The sequence below is a fragment of the Perna viridis genome, chromosome 14 (assembly GCF_037379345.1).
Source record: "Perna viridis isolate PV_CMFRI_1.1 ecotype Kerala chromosome 14, ASM3737934v1, whole genome shotgun sequence".
Taxonomy (NCBI): domain Eukaryota; kingdom Metazoa; phylum Mollusca; class Bivalvia; order Mytilida; family Mytilidae; genus Perna; species Perna viridis.
The window spans coordinates 7,792,922-7,805,976 of NC_142458.1; the positions used below are offsets into that span (position 1 = coordinate 7,792,922).

Sequence of the window (13,055 nt, forward strand, 5' to 3'; positions counted from 1 at the left end):
CAGACGTTCTCAAAGGTGTAATACTGGAAAATAGGTGTGAAATCAAGACCAGGGCCTAATTTCATGAGAAATCCCAAAGTGAGATTTTCCTCAAAGCCTTCCTCAACTCAAAAATCGACCAATCATTGATCATTTGAAATCGGAGATTTGAGGACAAAGTCAAGGACTTGAGGAAAATGTCAGTTTGAGATTTCTTCAGGCAAACCAGGCCAGTCTTATCAATAATGAAAGCTGTTTAGTTTTCGTTTCCAAATAAAGCTAATTAGAATGTATTGTTTTTAAAACCATTAATGCTGATGTCAAGAGAACTTAACATCTTGAGACCCGGTAACTGGCCACGGATCACGAGATTTTCGGAAGGTGGGTTCGAGAAAACGTGCTTGCTTTCATTTGCCTATTTTTGTACGAAAATCAACAAATTTTTCCAAGAGAAAGGATTTTCATAATTACTAGCATAACATCCTATTGACAACAGTTTATAATTTAACCTAACAATTGATTTTGGCCATTTCAACATATTCTTATCATCACAGAAATAGTACAATAGTCTTTTCTAAAAGGAAGGCACAGCGGAAGAAGTGAACAGGCCATTAATTTGAATACCACGTGACCCTTTCCTACAATTGTCACAAACCCCTCGTTTTGATGGATTATACAGCAAGTGAAGATTACAGTGTGGAACCTCATCTGACACTGGTCTCCTTGTGGTGGGTGGGGGAGCATTTGATTCTTGGAAGGGGGTGCTGGCAGTTTTGGGAAATAAATATTCTGGCTCAGAGAAAGTCAAAAACTAGATGTCAGTGAGATGGGAGCCATCTCTGTGGGCCCCGCTGTCAATAACATGTTGTAAATAAGCCGATGATAAGCATTATTTGAAGTTATTACATAGTCTTGTTATGTGCGATTTTATTCTAAGATTTTTAGTGAAAACTGATAAATATCCTGAACTTACTTTAATAGTATAAGTAGTGATATGACTGCATGGTGTGAATTCATTGTTGACCACTAGGTGACTTCTGGATATATGGGTTGATGTTTGAATAATATGTTTTAAAGGTGCTGCCCAATAGCTATTTGTCACATATTTAGAATTATGCCTTCAATCTATTATGACCCACCAAAGAAAAGGATGTGAATTAAATGTTAAAAACCTGAAAATTTGCTGAGGGCTGCAACTTTTTGAAAAAGGATGTTATTGACCTAGGAAGTTGTACATACATTATGACACACCCTCTGGTGTTGGTTAATACACGTGTCAAGTATAAACTTTGAAATCATAACGGTTCTCAAGATATAGAGTGGACACGATCTTTACCATGGAAAATGGGGTTGTCAACTGAAACCAAAGGTTTTTTACCTTGACCTTTGACCCAGGAAGTTGTACATACATTATGACACACCCTCTGGTGTTGGTTAATATACATATTAAGTATAAAGAATGAAATCATAACGGTTCTCTAGATATAAAGCGGACACGAAAATTGTTACGGACTGACAGACTGATCACTATCGGGCGACCCACCTAAGTCGGGGCCCTAATAAATATTTTGACCTACACTTCCTAGAAACTAAATTTTCTGAGCTCAGTCCAGGTACTTCATACAATGAAATGGAAAATAAAAACTCTTGCCCTGATGCGGTTGAAAATAAATTTTCTAATCTGCAAAATTTCAAAAATAAATAAACTGATCAAACAAAACTTGCCGGTCTCCCTCGGAGTCAAATGGTCGTCTCCTTAACTTAAGCATGCATATTTACGCATTAATGAAGTTGATCTACTCTGAAATTGTATCAGATGTAAAAGTCTAATGTGCCAAAATATTGTGTGACTGAAGAGTGGTGGCTTTAAGAGAAAAGTGTGACAAGAAATTTGTTGTTGGAAGTGCATTGAATCCTGTCTAAAGCAAACTCTCAATAAATTGGAAACCTGTCCAAACCAGATTCCTTGTAAAGTACGGTACTTTCATACTAATTTTAGCAAGATGTTGCACACTACATCGTGCTAAAGATAACTTCACCTATCAAACCTTGAAAGAATAAGCAAGGGAACCAAGGTTTTAGCGGTAATCAAAAGAATGTAATCCAGGGACAAAGACCAGACATGGAAAACAGACATACACAACAAAGAACATAAAGTAACTAAAATCATACATACAAAGTAACAAAAGCAAATGAGCAACTCTGACTCCACTAAAAACTGAGAGCATGGACCAGGTGCACCGGTAGGGTAAGCATCCTCTGCTTTTCTAGAAACACCTGCTGGGTTGCTCATAAAAAGTCAAGTCCGGGGTAAACAAACGAGGAAAGGAAAACTATGACCCGTTGAATAAATCAGTTTTCATGGTGCAGATGGATACACCATATTGCACCACTATTTTGAAAGGAAGACACAGTACGAAGTCATCATGCAAAAGCAATAAACCAAATATCTGAGTATCCCCTCCAATAGAAGCCGAGAAATCTCTAAAAAAGTTCTGTCATATAGTAAACAGGAAGTAGATAAATGAGGAACCTGGAAAGGTGAGACACAGTGTAAGTTTTAATGTAAAAATGATGAAACAAATATCTAAGCATTCCCTCCAATAGAGCCTGAGAAATCTGTTACAAAAAGGTATAGCAGACAGACAGACAGATGAACAAGGTGATTGCAATATAGAGTGGGGATATAAATACAGATTCTCCTTCAGTTTTGAGGGGATTACAGGATTTCTCCACTTGAGATATTTAAATTTTAGATTTTAACCCACAAGCTTAAACGAGTGGGTTAAAATCTAATATTTAACTATCGAGAGTGGAGAAATCCTTTAATCTCCGAGAGAAATGAGGGAGAATCTGTTTCTCCCATGAATGAAACCATAAAAAATAAATTTAACAACACCCTAAATTCTCCCAACATCAACTACTTCATCAAGGACCTCCCTTCTAGTCATCAAGTCATTGCTTCATCGATATCACTACAATTATGATAAGTTGATACACTACCAACTAATCTTTTAAAATATGAATAAAATTCGTAAATCAACAAGTATTTAATTGACCAACAATATGAATAACAACTGTAAACATAGTAAGCGTGGGAGTCTTCATGCGACATTTTAATTTCCAGGCATGTGGCGGGAAATTACATACAAATTTTTAATCGCTTGTGTTGTGTGAATGAAGCCTATGAATGAGAGAATAGACATTAAACCTGTATAAACCGAGCAAAATTCTAAACAGAACAGATTCTCAAGTCCCACAGGGATATGACTTAAACAGTCATCACTATATATATATGTGTCTTTCCCAATACCATCAAAGGTTGTCCTGTTCAGTTACATCATGTACTAATGTTTGTGCTCTATATTTACTTGCGAGAAATTATCACGTGAGTAGCAAAAGCCTTGTTGGCTAAGTGGCCTTTGAGCGTTGCATTTAGTGTAGGTAGTGTTGCCATAGATGTCAGAGTAGAGAAGGGGTTCAAGTCCCATTGAAAGAGCGACTAAATTTGCAACCATGTATTGATTGGAAGCTCCTCTTTTGAAGAAAAATTTGTTAACTCTGTGCAAAACTTAGGCTAAAATCATTTAAATAAGCAAATAATAATAGCCTGGAATCCCCATTTTTTCTGGACCCCTTTTTCAAAATCTGGATCCACTTCTGTTTATAAATGATATGACATTTACTTTATTGTTAAATGCATAAACTTACATTCAGTTTTTGTGGCCGTACAATGATCACAATTTTTTTAATGAACAAAGTATCATTTTTCTCAAAACCATGCTTTGCAATATCATGTCAGCTGCAGTTTAATATAACTGGAAATTTATGTAGTATCTAATTTTTTTGGTTATTTCGCTGTTACCAGTTTATCTTTACATTTCATTGCTCTAAATTAATGACCGGTTTCGGAGTTACATATATACCAATTAAGACCACAAAGATTCTGGAAAAAAAAAAAGCTACTCGTCGCCATATGTCTCCTGCCGCCACAAAAAAAAAAAAGGTGTTGCAAAAGTCCCATAACTCCTGTAAAATTTCTCGAATCAAAATAGTGGTGCAATACGATGAACTAAAAATAGTGACTATCAAGCTACAAAATTTGAACAAAATCCATCAAGCGGTTGCCAAGGAGTTAATGTGTTATGTCTACAAGTGTGTGTCACCAGATGGATAGACAGACAGACACTTGTGTTTCCATGCCCCAAGTTTTTTGGGCATAAATTACCAGGTACATGGTACTCTCTTGATATCAGTTTTCTGAATCATGTCTCTTGGACTGGGCAAAGATTACAACACTTTTAAGACAAGGATACTTTTATTGACACTATTGGTCACTGCTAACAAGAAAATATTCCCTTATTAGGAAATACATTCAATGCTGTCAATATTAAGGTGGTAGACCTAAGTTAAGGGGTATCACTCTTACAAATCACTGGAACGTTTGTGTAAACCATTTTACATATATAGCATGTAAGTATCTAAGTAACTTATATATATTTAATTCCATTTCAAATGAATGCTTGACAGGCTTTGATGATATTGAATATGATACAAACATATCACTGATTTTAGGAGTTATTCCCTTAGCACAGATCTACCTCCTTAAACTATGAAACCAGAGTCACTATCTCACATAAATATGCAGCACAGATTGGTTTAATGTTTAAAGCACTCCCTTAGCTCCATTATAAGAACTGTCATCGTCGTGGTATCTTTGCAGGTGGGGGCATCAATTCACCTGCCGTTTTTTGTGGTGGCATAAATCGTTCCATTTCAACCACTTGGAAAAGAATTTCTTTAGTGACTGGTGATTGTATACTGCCCCAGACACCTACAATTTTAAGAAAGCAAAGCATTTAAATAATGCAGGATTTTATGAAGAGTGAGTCCACATACATGTCAACTGACCCGTTTTATGTGGGTCACACCTGGGAATTTGTCCCTTCACCCGAGATTTTTCAATCACCCTTCAGATCATCAAATAACCCAGGATTTCATAAAATGACCAGTTTTCACCCGAATTTTCTAGTTCTGGTATCGTGAAAGATAAGCGTTTCCTAATTGTTAGTTATCCCAAGCCAATTAAGAAGTGTCAGATTTATGAAAATATATTCTGTCATAATTAACCACCAGGAAAATGTCATGCAATCCTGCACAGAAAAAGACAGTAAGTGAAAGATATAACATAGACTGTCCATCATATATCTTTCACTTATTTCTCAGTGCAAAACATAACCATAATTTCATAACATAACATAACTTCCATACAATTAATTAAAAATTTGGAATCTCTCGCACAAAAATGTAAGATTTATAGGTGATTTTTTTGTTAAAATTAATATATTTTCTTTAAAAAAAAAACTAATAAGTAAATGAATTTATACATCAAATATTTGCTTTTACATAAAAATCTCCCACGAGACAGTGTCAATGGAGGAGATTTTCCCACATGATCTGTTCCAAAGGTTTACATGTATGATAAGAATTTACACAAAATTGATCTGTTTTCATTTCATATAAAATGAATATACAGACTTCCTACACTAGTGTATGCTCCTCATCATAGGCAACAAAACAAAATGACTCCATCTGTATACTCTATATTGCAATGAGTCTCTTTGAATCATGTTGGGACAAGTATAGTCACCTAACCATAATTGGTAAGCCAAAAAAAAAAAAAATAATGTGAGCTATCTAGGATAAAAACATCTGCTTTAATAAGGTGCTGTCAATAAGATATGAAAATTACCATTTACTTTATGAATGTCAAAAATAAAAAAAAAAAAATAGACAACATTTTTGGAAAGTAATGAAAAACAAAAAAAAACTAGAAAAAAAACAACAACAAAAACAACATGATAAAAAATCTGATCATAATAATAAAAAAAAATCAGATAGGCCCTCACCAACTCTAACAACCCCCAAAAATGTGGAATGGTTGTTCCCTTAAGTTTTACCCTTTATCTTACCTTGAGCTGTTTTAATACTATTAGGAAAAGATTTGTCAGTTCTCTGTCTCATGAACATCCATTGTCGGCCATCCCATGAGCATTCAATGATTTTACCGTCTAAATCCTTAAGCTCTTTCGTGTACTGAAAAAAAATTATTACCAGTAACTTCATGAAGCAAAAAAAAAAAAAAAAGTCCTCTTAGATATAGAAAGTCATATGTTTAAAAGAACACTTGTACTTTTTCAGTTTTTTATGATACAATGCATAAGTGTTAAGCTTCCCACTTTTAGCAGAAGCCTCCTGATAATTTACTAAAAAATCAACAAAGCAGGAGATTTAGACACAATCAGAAACTTCTTCCATCTGATTTGAATTTTTGCCTTCAAAATTGTATAAAATTACTTCAATTCTTATAAAAAAAATCTCATATCTATATTAGTAACCTTTAATTCATTTTTATTAAAATAAAGGGGAAATATTTCATGTTTTTCAGGGGAGAAATTTATGTTCAAGTAAGGGCAGTTCCTGGATATAAAATATGTCACTAAAAAATACCTTGGCAAATCTCCCGCTTTTTGAAAAATTTTAATTTTTTTTTTAAGTTAACACTTATAAGATACAATGAATACAATTTAAATGTGTCGAGACCAATTTTTGCTATTTATATACTTGATTATACAATACGTTATTTTTATGGCCTCAGTTTAAACTTTTCAGTCACAACACTTAAACTTAAGGAGGTAGATATAGAGACCTAACGTAAGGGGCATAAGTCTTGAAATCTGTGATATGCTTGTACATGTATCATATTCAATTTCACCAAAGCCTATCAAGCTTTGATTTGAAACAGAATGGAATCAATCCAAGTTACTTTGATGCTTACATGGTCTACCTCCTCAAAGTCATTCTGCCTACCTTCATTTCTGCCAAAGGATTGTCCTGTCCCAAAACATACAGGTAAGCCTTTGTCTCAGGTAACATCCTGTAAGATAAAAAAAAATTAGAAAAGCTCACTAAAGAAAACATATTGTCAATATGTAAATCAAGTCGTCAAATATGAATCTGATGTTTCTTCTGTGTGAAATAGAATTCCACAACAATATCAGGGATCTCCCATTTAATTTTTATGGGGGAGGGGTGGTTTTTTTTTAGTATTAAGACTTACTTGACTTTTTATTTTTGATTCCAGCCAGTCTTGATTTTTTTCAACAGATGCACCCCGCCTTTTTTTACCCAAATGGTTGTCCTGAATTTTTTTTACCATATACTACCATCCTGCCTTTTTCATCAAATTTAATCCTAGCCCCCCCACAAAAAAAAAAAAAAAAAAAAGTGATTACAGTAATCAGTTTGTGATTACCGCCCATATTAAAATATGACACAACCCATGGTAAAGAAGATTAATGACTGCAGAAGTTGAACTCTATATAGTTTGAGTAAGTATGGACATACCATTCAAACTTGATAGTTTTTGAACCCTTATTCCAAAACAGTTGGTCTCAAAATCAGTATCAACCTTTGTTTTTGTGGTTTAAAATGTTGTTAAATTTCATAAAGATATACAAACTAATATTCAAGATATCACATAAAAACCAAGTGTGTATAAATAATGACATGGATGACTAAAGCACCATATCATTATACAACCAAAAATTTTTCCCAACCAAGCAAAACATGTCTTACTGAACTACAAATGCTATGTATATCCATAATGACAGCCTCTTCATATCTATAATTTTGAAAAAGGCCCTACATTTATATCCCTTTTAATTCCATCTTGGGCCAATATAGGTGACTTCAAACCAACATGACTGTCTTTATACAGGATTAATATGAAAATACACATTTAATAACAATATAGTACAACCGATTCATACAGAAATGTACAATCCATTTATACATGCACTTGAATGTACATTCCATTTATACAGAAATGTACAATCCTTTCATACAGAAATGTACAATCCTTTTATACAGTATTACAAAACCCATTTATACAGAAATGTACAATCCATTTATACAAAATTACACAATTCATTTATACTGAAATGTACAATCCATTTATACGGAAATGTACAATCCATTATACAGAAATGTACAATCCATTTATACTGAAATGTATAATCCTTTTATACAGAATTTTACATCCCATTTATATAGAAATGTACAATCCATTTATACAGAAAAGTACAATTCATTTATACTGAAATGTACAATTCATTTATACAGAATTACACAATCCATTTATACAGAATGTACAATTCATTTATACTGAAATGTACAATCCATTTATACAGATATGTACAATTCATTTAAGCTGAAATGTACAATCAAAATATACAGAAATATACAATGCATTCATACAGAAATGTACAATTAATTTATACTAAAATTTACAATCCATTTATACTGAAATGTACAATCCATTTGTGCTGTAATGTTCCATCTACAAAACATACCCTGGTTTGGTTTCCTTGGTAATTTTTAATCTAAAATCTATTGAATTCTGATCTGGTGGCTTCCATTTTAAAACTTCACTACATCTTCCAGCACAGTAAGGCTACAATATTTAATAAATAAATCAAATAACATGGGACAGGGTAAATTAGGGAGCTCCCATGTGATGGTAGCTAGGAAGAAATTTTAAATAAAAAGGCAAGATTCAAATTTTCTTAAAACAAAAGGGCAGGGCAGGAAAGCAATAAGAAAAAAAGAAAAAAGGCTGAACATCCAAAATTGTATTGTTGACACCCCAGAAAACAATGTACCAAAGATTAAAAAAAAAAAGCAAGGACCTATATTTTCTCAAAAGGGACAGATATAAAGTTTCTTTCTAGCCATAAACCACCATCTCTGCCCCTTAAAAAAATCAATGGTTGCTCCCTTAGATCATACAAAATACAGACTGCTTTATTCTTAAATAGTCTTGATTGTTTTTGCATAGTTTATTTTTATCATCAGATAATTTATTTCCATTTGAAGATTTGTATGTACATACCATGTTCCATCAAAAATTGAAATGCAATGTACACGACGTATGGAAATGATAAACCACACTCAATTTATACGATGAATATAAAAGTCAAACAGTTAACGCAGTCATCATATTGACCTTTTTTTAATTCCCCCTATCTGTTTCAATTTTACATCAGTTCAATTTTTTTAGGAGTGATAAAATTGGATTGTTTGGCAGCAAACATTTAATTTTTTGGAGTTTCTCGTGCCCTTACTCTAAACACTTTAGCACATTATCAATGCGTACTTACATCAGGAACAGGTTGGAAGACCAGACCATCCACTTCATGACTGACTTGAGCAGCAAAACTACCATCAAGCACCTGTAATTTATTTTTCTGATTTAAGGAGGTAGACCTAGGGTAAGGGATATAACCCTTGAAATCAGTGATATGTTTGCATCATATTGAATTTCATCAATAGCAGTCAAGCATTCATTTGAAACAGAAATAAATCAACCTAAGTTACATAGTGTTGTCATACCCAATAACTTTCTATCTTAAATTCAGCTATTTATAAGGCTCAAAGCAAGTCTTACTTTAGTATAGAAAGTTCTGAGGGGGGCTCTTTATGATGGGTAAACTTAATCTTTACCTTTAAAATAAACTACAATAGCAACACATGTGACAATCAAAGCTCAAATTCCTTGAAGTTGTATAAAAAACAGATACAAGAATATTTAAGGCAAGAATAAAAAAAGATCCTAGATTCTCATCCCCTCCTGACCCCATTTTTCATATTTTTTTTGTCTCTAATTTAGGTCAATTTCCTTAAAACTGTCAGTATTTTTCAATACTAAAGTAAAACTGGTAAAAACAAAATGAGCCAGCCCACCCTAAATTTTAAAGAAAGTTTGATGAGAATCTAAGAATTTTGTTATTGTGGCCTAATAATATGATAATCATATGATAATTTTATATATGAAGTGATTTTTTCATGAGAAGTTTCTGGTAATGAAATTTTTGTATCATTCACACACTTCACAAGAGGACAAAATGTATTGATTAGCCTTGTTTCTCTCCTCTTGAATGTAAAATTTATATTTTCACATGCTGACTTGAGCTCCCATTTTGGAAAAACCTAATTTTACTACTGAAAATGAAGAAATCATTTTAACCACTCCTTAAGGAGGTAGACCAAGGGTAAGGGACACAACTCTTAGAAATCATTGGAAGAGTAATCAAGGTAACCAAGGTTATAGCGGTAATCAAAAGAATGTAATCCAGGGACAAAGACCAGACATGGAAAACAGACATACACAACAAAGAACATAAAGTAACTAAAATCATACATACAAAGTAACAAAAGTAAATGAGCAACTCCACTAAAAACTGAGAGCATGGACCAGGTGCACCTGTAGGGTAAGCGCCCTCTGCTTTTCTAGAACATTTGTAGTCATCATTTTACATCAATCTTATGTAAGCATCAAAGTGACTTGGAGTGATTTCATTTTGTTTCAGAGAAAAGCTTGAAAGGCTTTAGTGAAATTGAATATGTCCCTTACCCTCCTTAATATATACAGTGAAACTTGTCTCAACCAAACAAATTTTGGACATTAAAATTTGATCAAATTGGACAGGTGTTTAGTTTACCAAGCCTCAAAATACTTTAAAAATAGGGCACTAACGGAAAATTAAATGATACCATGCCAAGTATTGGTGAAAAAAAGGGGGTGGCAATGTGTTCAAAATGGCAAAACTCCAAACTTTAACTTGACATGTATTTTATGGTACTAAACAATTGTGCAAAGTTTAAAAAAAATCATTATTTTGTTCTTGACTTATCATCTGGAAACAATCTGGGGATGGACACACTACATAATATCTGGCCCTTTGTGTGGCAGGGTATATATACAAAAACGCCGAGCAAACTCACAAAGAGAGAACCTCCCAATTCAAATTGACAAAAATGTAAAATACTTGTTGTAATATCTCCTTTTGGCATCAGCTTACAGGAATCATTTTCCTTCATGCATATCTACATATGATATCCAACTTTCGTATACATTTTCATCAAAATCCCTTGAGTTATTTAGGAGGAGTTGTATTTACAAGGTTTTAACATGTACAACCCTTAATTTGGATTATCTCCCTTAAGGCAATTCACACCTTATATTTCTAATAGATAAATTTTCCTAGTTTTTCTAAAAGATGACCTTGAATGAACATACTTCAGAATTTTAATGTAAAAAATACAGGTCACTGAGCCTAATTTTGAGATAATTGAGCCTTTAAAAAGCCAGTATTTTACTATATTTTAAATGGATTCTGCAGGGAATTTTCAATATTAGGACAACTTCTAAATTTCTGGTTGAAAAAAATTTCTCATTACTCCATATAAAGAACACTTAACTGACATTCTTTCATATTTCAAAATGAAAATTGAAGGTCACCAAACTCTTTTTCTTGCAATATAAAATTTTCCCGCCAATTATCTCCCATTGAAAAAGACTTTTTAAAAAATTATATTTTAATTTTTTCATTCTAATTTTTATGTAAAAAATCATTTGTAAGAATTTAAATAAATTATTTTTACATCATTTCAAACGCTACTAGATTATAAAAAATATATATGTCTGTATGATTATGCAAGATGACAGAAAAAAAATACCCTGTGTAATAAGTATGACCAACCTTAAGTGTCCTTCAACAGATATTTTATTCCTTTAATGCACATCTACATATGGTATCCAACTTTCCTATAAATTTCATCAAAATTGATGGAAGCAAATGAAAGGACAGACAAGGTGATTCCTATATACCCTCAAACTTTGTTTGCTTGAGGTATAAAAAATGATACAAAGGGACTTCTACAAGTGTCTGGTAAAGACAGTAATTTTTGCAGATTGGGTGAAGAAGTGTCCTCTAAATAACCTCAATTCAAATATTTGACAGATTTTCAGGACAATTATATTTTTCATGGCTTCTTATCACGCTGTTAATATTAAATCCATTTTCAAAACAACTGTACATACATACCTTCCGACAGACAGATACATCCCAGAATGGTTTTAACCGGACACTAAATGGCTCTTTTGTTTTGTCTAATTCACCTCGAGTGATTTTTGTGTGCCTAGAACCTATAATTTCCTTTTCAATACAAACTAGACGTGTCCGGAAATCTGTTTTCCCAACTTCCTGAGCCTACAAAACAAATCAAACATTCTTTCGTGAAAAACCCAACCTTTTAATCCTGATACAAGAAAAATGAACCAAGTCCTTGGTAAACAGGAAGTTGTTGAATTTTTTTAAAAACTGGATTCTACCTACAAGAAGAATGTGTTCAAATTTTAAGCTGCTCTGAAGAGAAGTTGCTGAGAAAAATCAGACATAAAAAATTGTTACAGACAGACACACAGACAAGGATTAAACAGTTAACCCTGCTTCCCCTAGAGAAGTAGTATGAAAATGTGTTTAATATTTAGAAGTATTTACAAATATTTATTGAGTAGCAACAGTGGAATACACAATAAAACCTGTCTAAACTGACCCTTAAATAGTCAGAAAACCTGTATAAACCAAACTGAATAATCAGAAAACCTGTCTAAACAGAACCCTGAATAATAAAAAAACCTGTCTGAACAGAACCCTGAATAATCAGAAAACCTGTCTAAACAGAACCTTGAATAATAAGAAAACCTGTCTAAACAGAACCTTAAATAATCAGAAAACCTATCTGAATAGAACCTTAAATAATCAGCAAACCTGTCTGAACAGAACCCTGAATAATCAGAAAACATGTCTGAACAGAACCCTGAATAATCACAAAACTGTCTAAACCAAACTCTTTATAATCACAAAACCTGTCTAAACGGAAAATTGAATAATCAGAAAACCTGTCAAAACAGAACCCTGAATAATCATAAAACCCGTCTAAACAGAACCTTGAATAAGAAAACCTGTCTAAACAGAACCCTGAATAATCAGAAAACCTGTCTAAACAGAACCTTAAATAATCAGAAAACTTATCTGAACAGAACCCTGAATAATCAGAAAACCTGTCGGAACAGAACCTTAAATAATCAGAAAACCTGTCTGAACAGAACCCTGAATAATCAGAAAACCTGTCTGAACAGAACCCTGAATAATCAGAAAACCTGTTGCAAC

At 33.0% G+C, this 13,055-nt stretch overlaps 1 protein-coding gene across 3 annotated transcripts in view; it reads right to left on the reverse strand.

Annotated features, from left to right (window-relative positions):
* Window positions 1-4,278: 4,278 nt before the first annotated feature.
* LOC148597997 (mRNA-capping enzyme-like) overlaps window positions 4,279-13,055 on the reverse strand; it is a 38,197-nt gene continuing 29,420 nt past the window's right edge. For all 3 annotated transcript variants that reach the window (XM_088559881.1, XM_088559882.1, XM_088559883.1), the window contains exons 12-17: window positions 11,928-12,092; window positions 9,201-9,272; window positions 8,394-8,494; window positions 6,850-6,916; window positions 5,952-6,075; window positions 4,279-4,813 (exon numbers count right to left, since the gene is read on the reverse strand). In XM_088559881.1, the coding sequence (XP_088416007.1) occupies window positions 4,680-4,813; window positions 5,952-6,075; window positions 6,850-6,916; window positions 8,394-8,494; window positions 9,201-9,272; window positions 11,928-12,092 (663 nt within the window). In that variant the 3' untranslated portion in view covers window positions 4,279-4,679. The remainder of the gene's footprint in view (window positions 4,814-5,951; window positions 6,076-6,849; window positions 6,917-8,393; window positions 8,495-9,200; window positions 9,273-11,927; window positions 12,093-13,055) is intronic.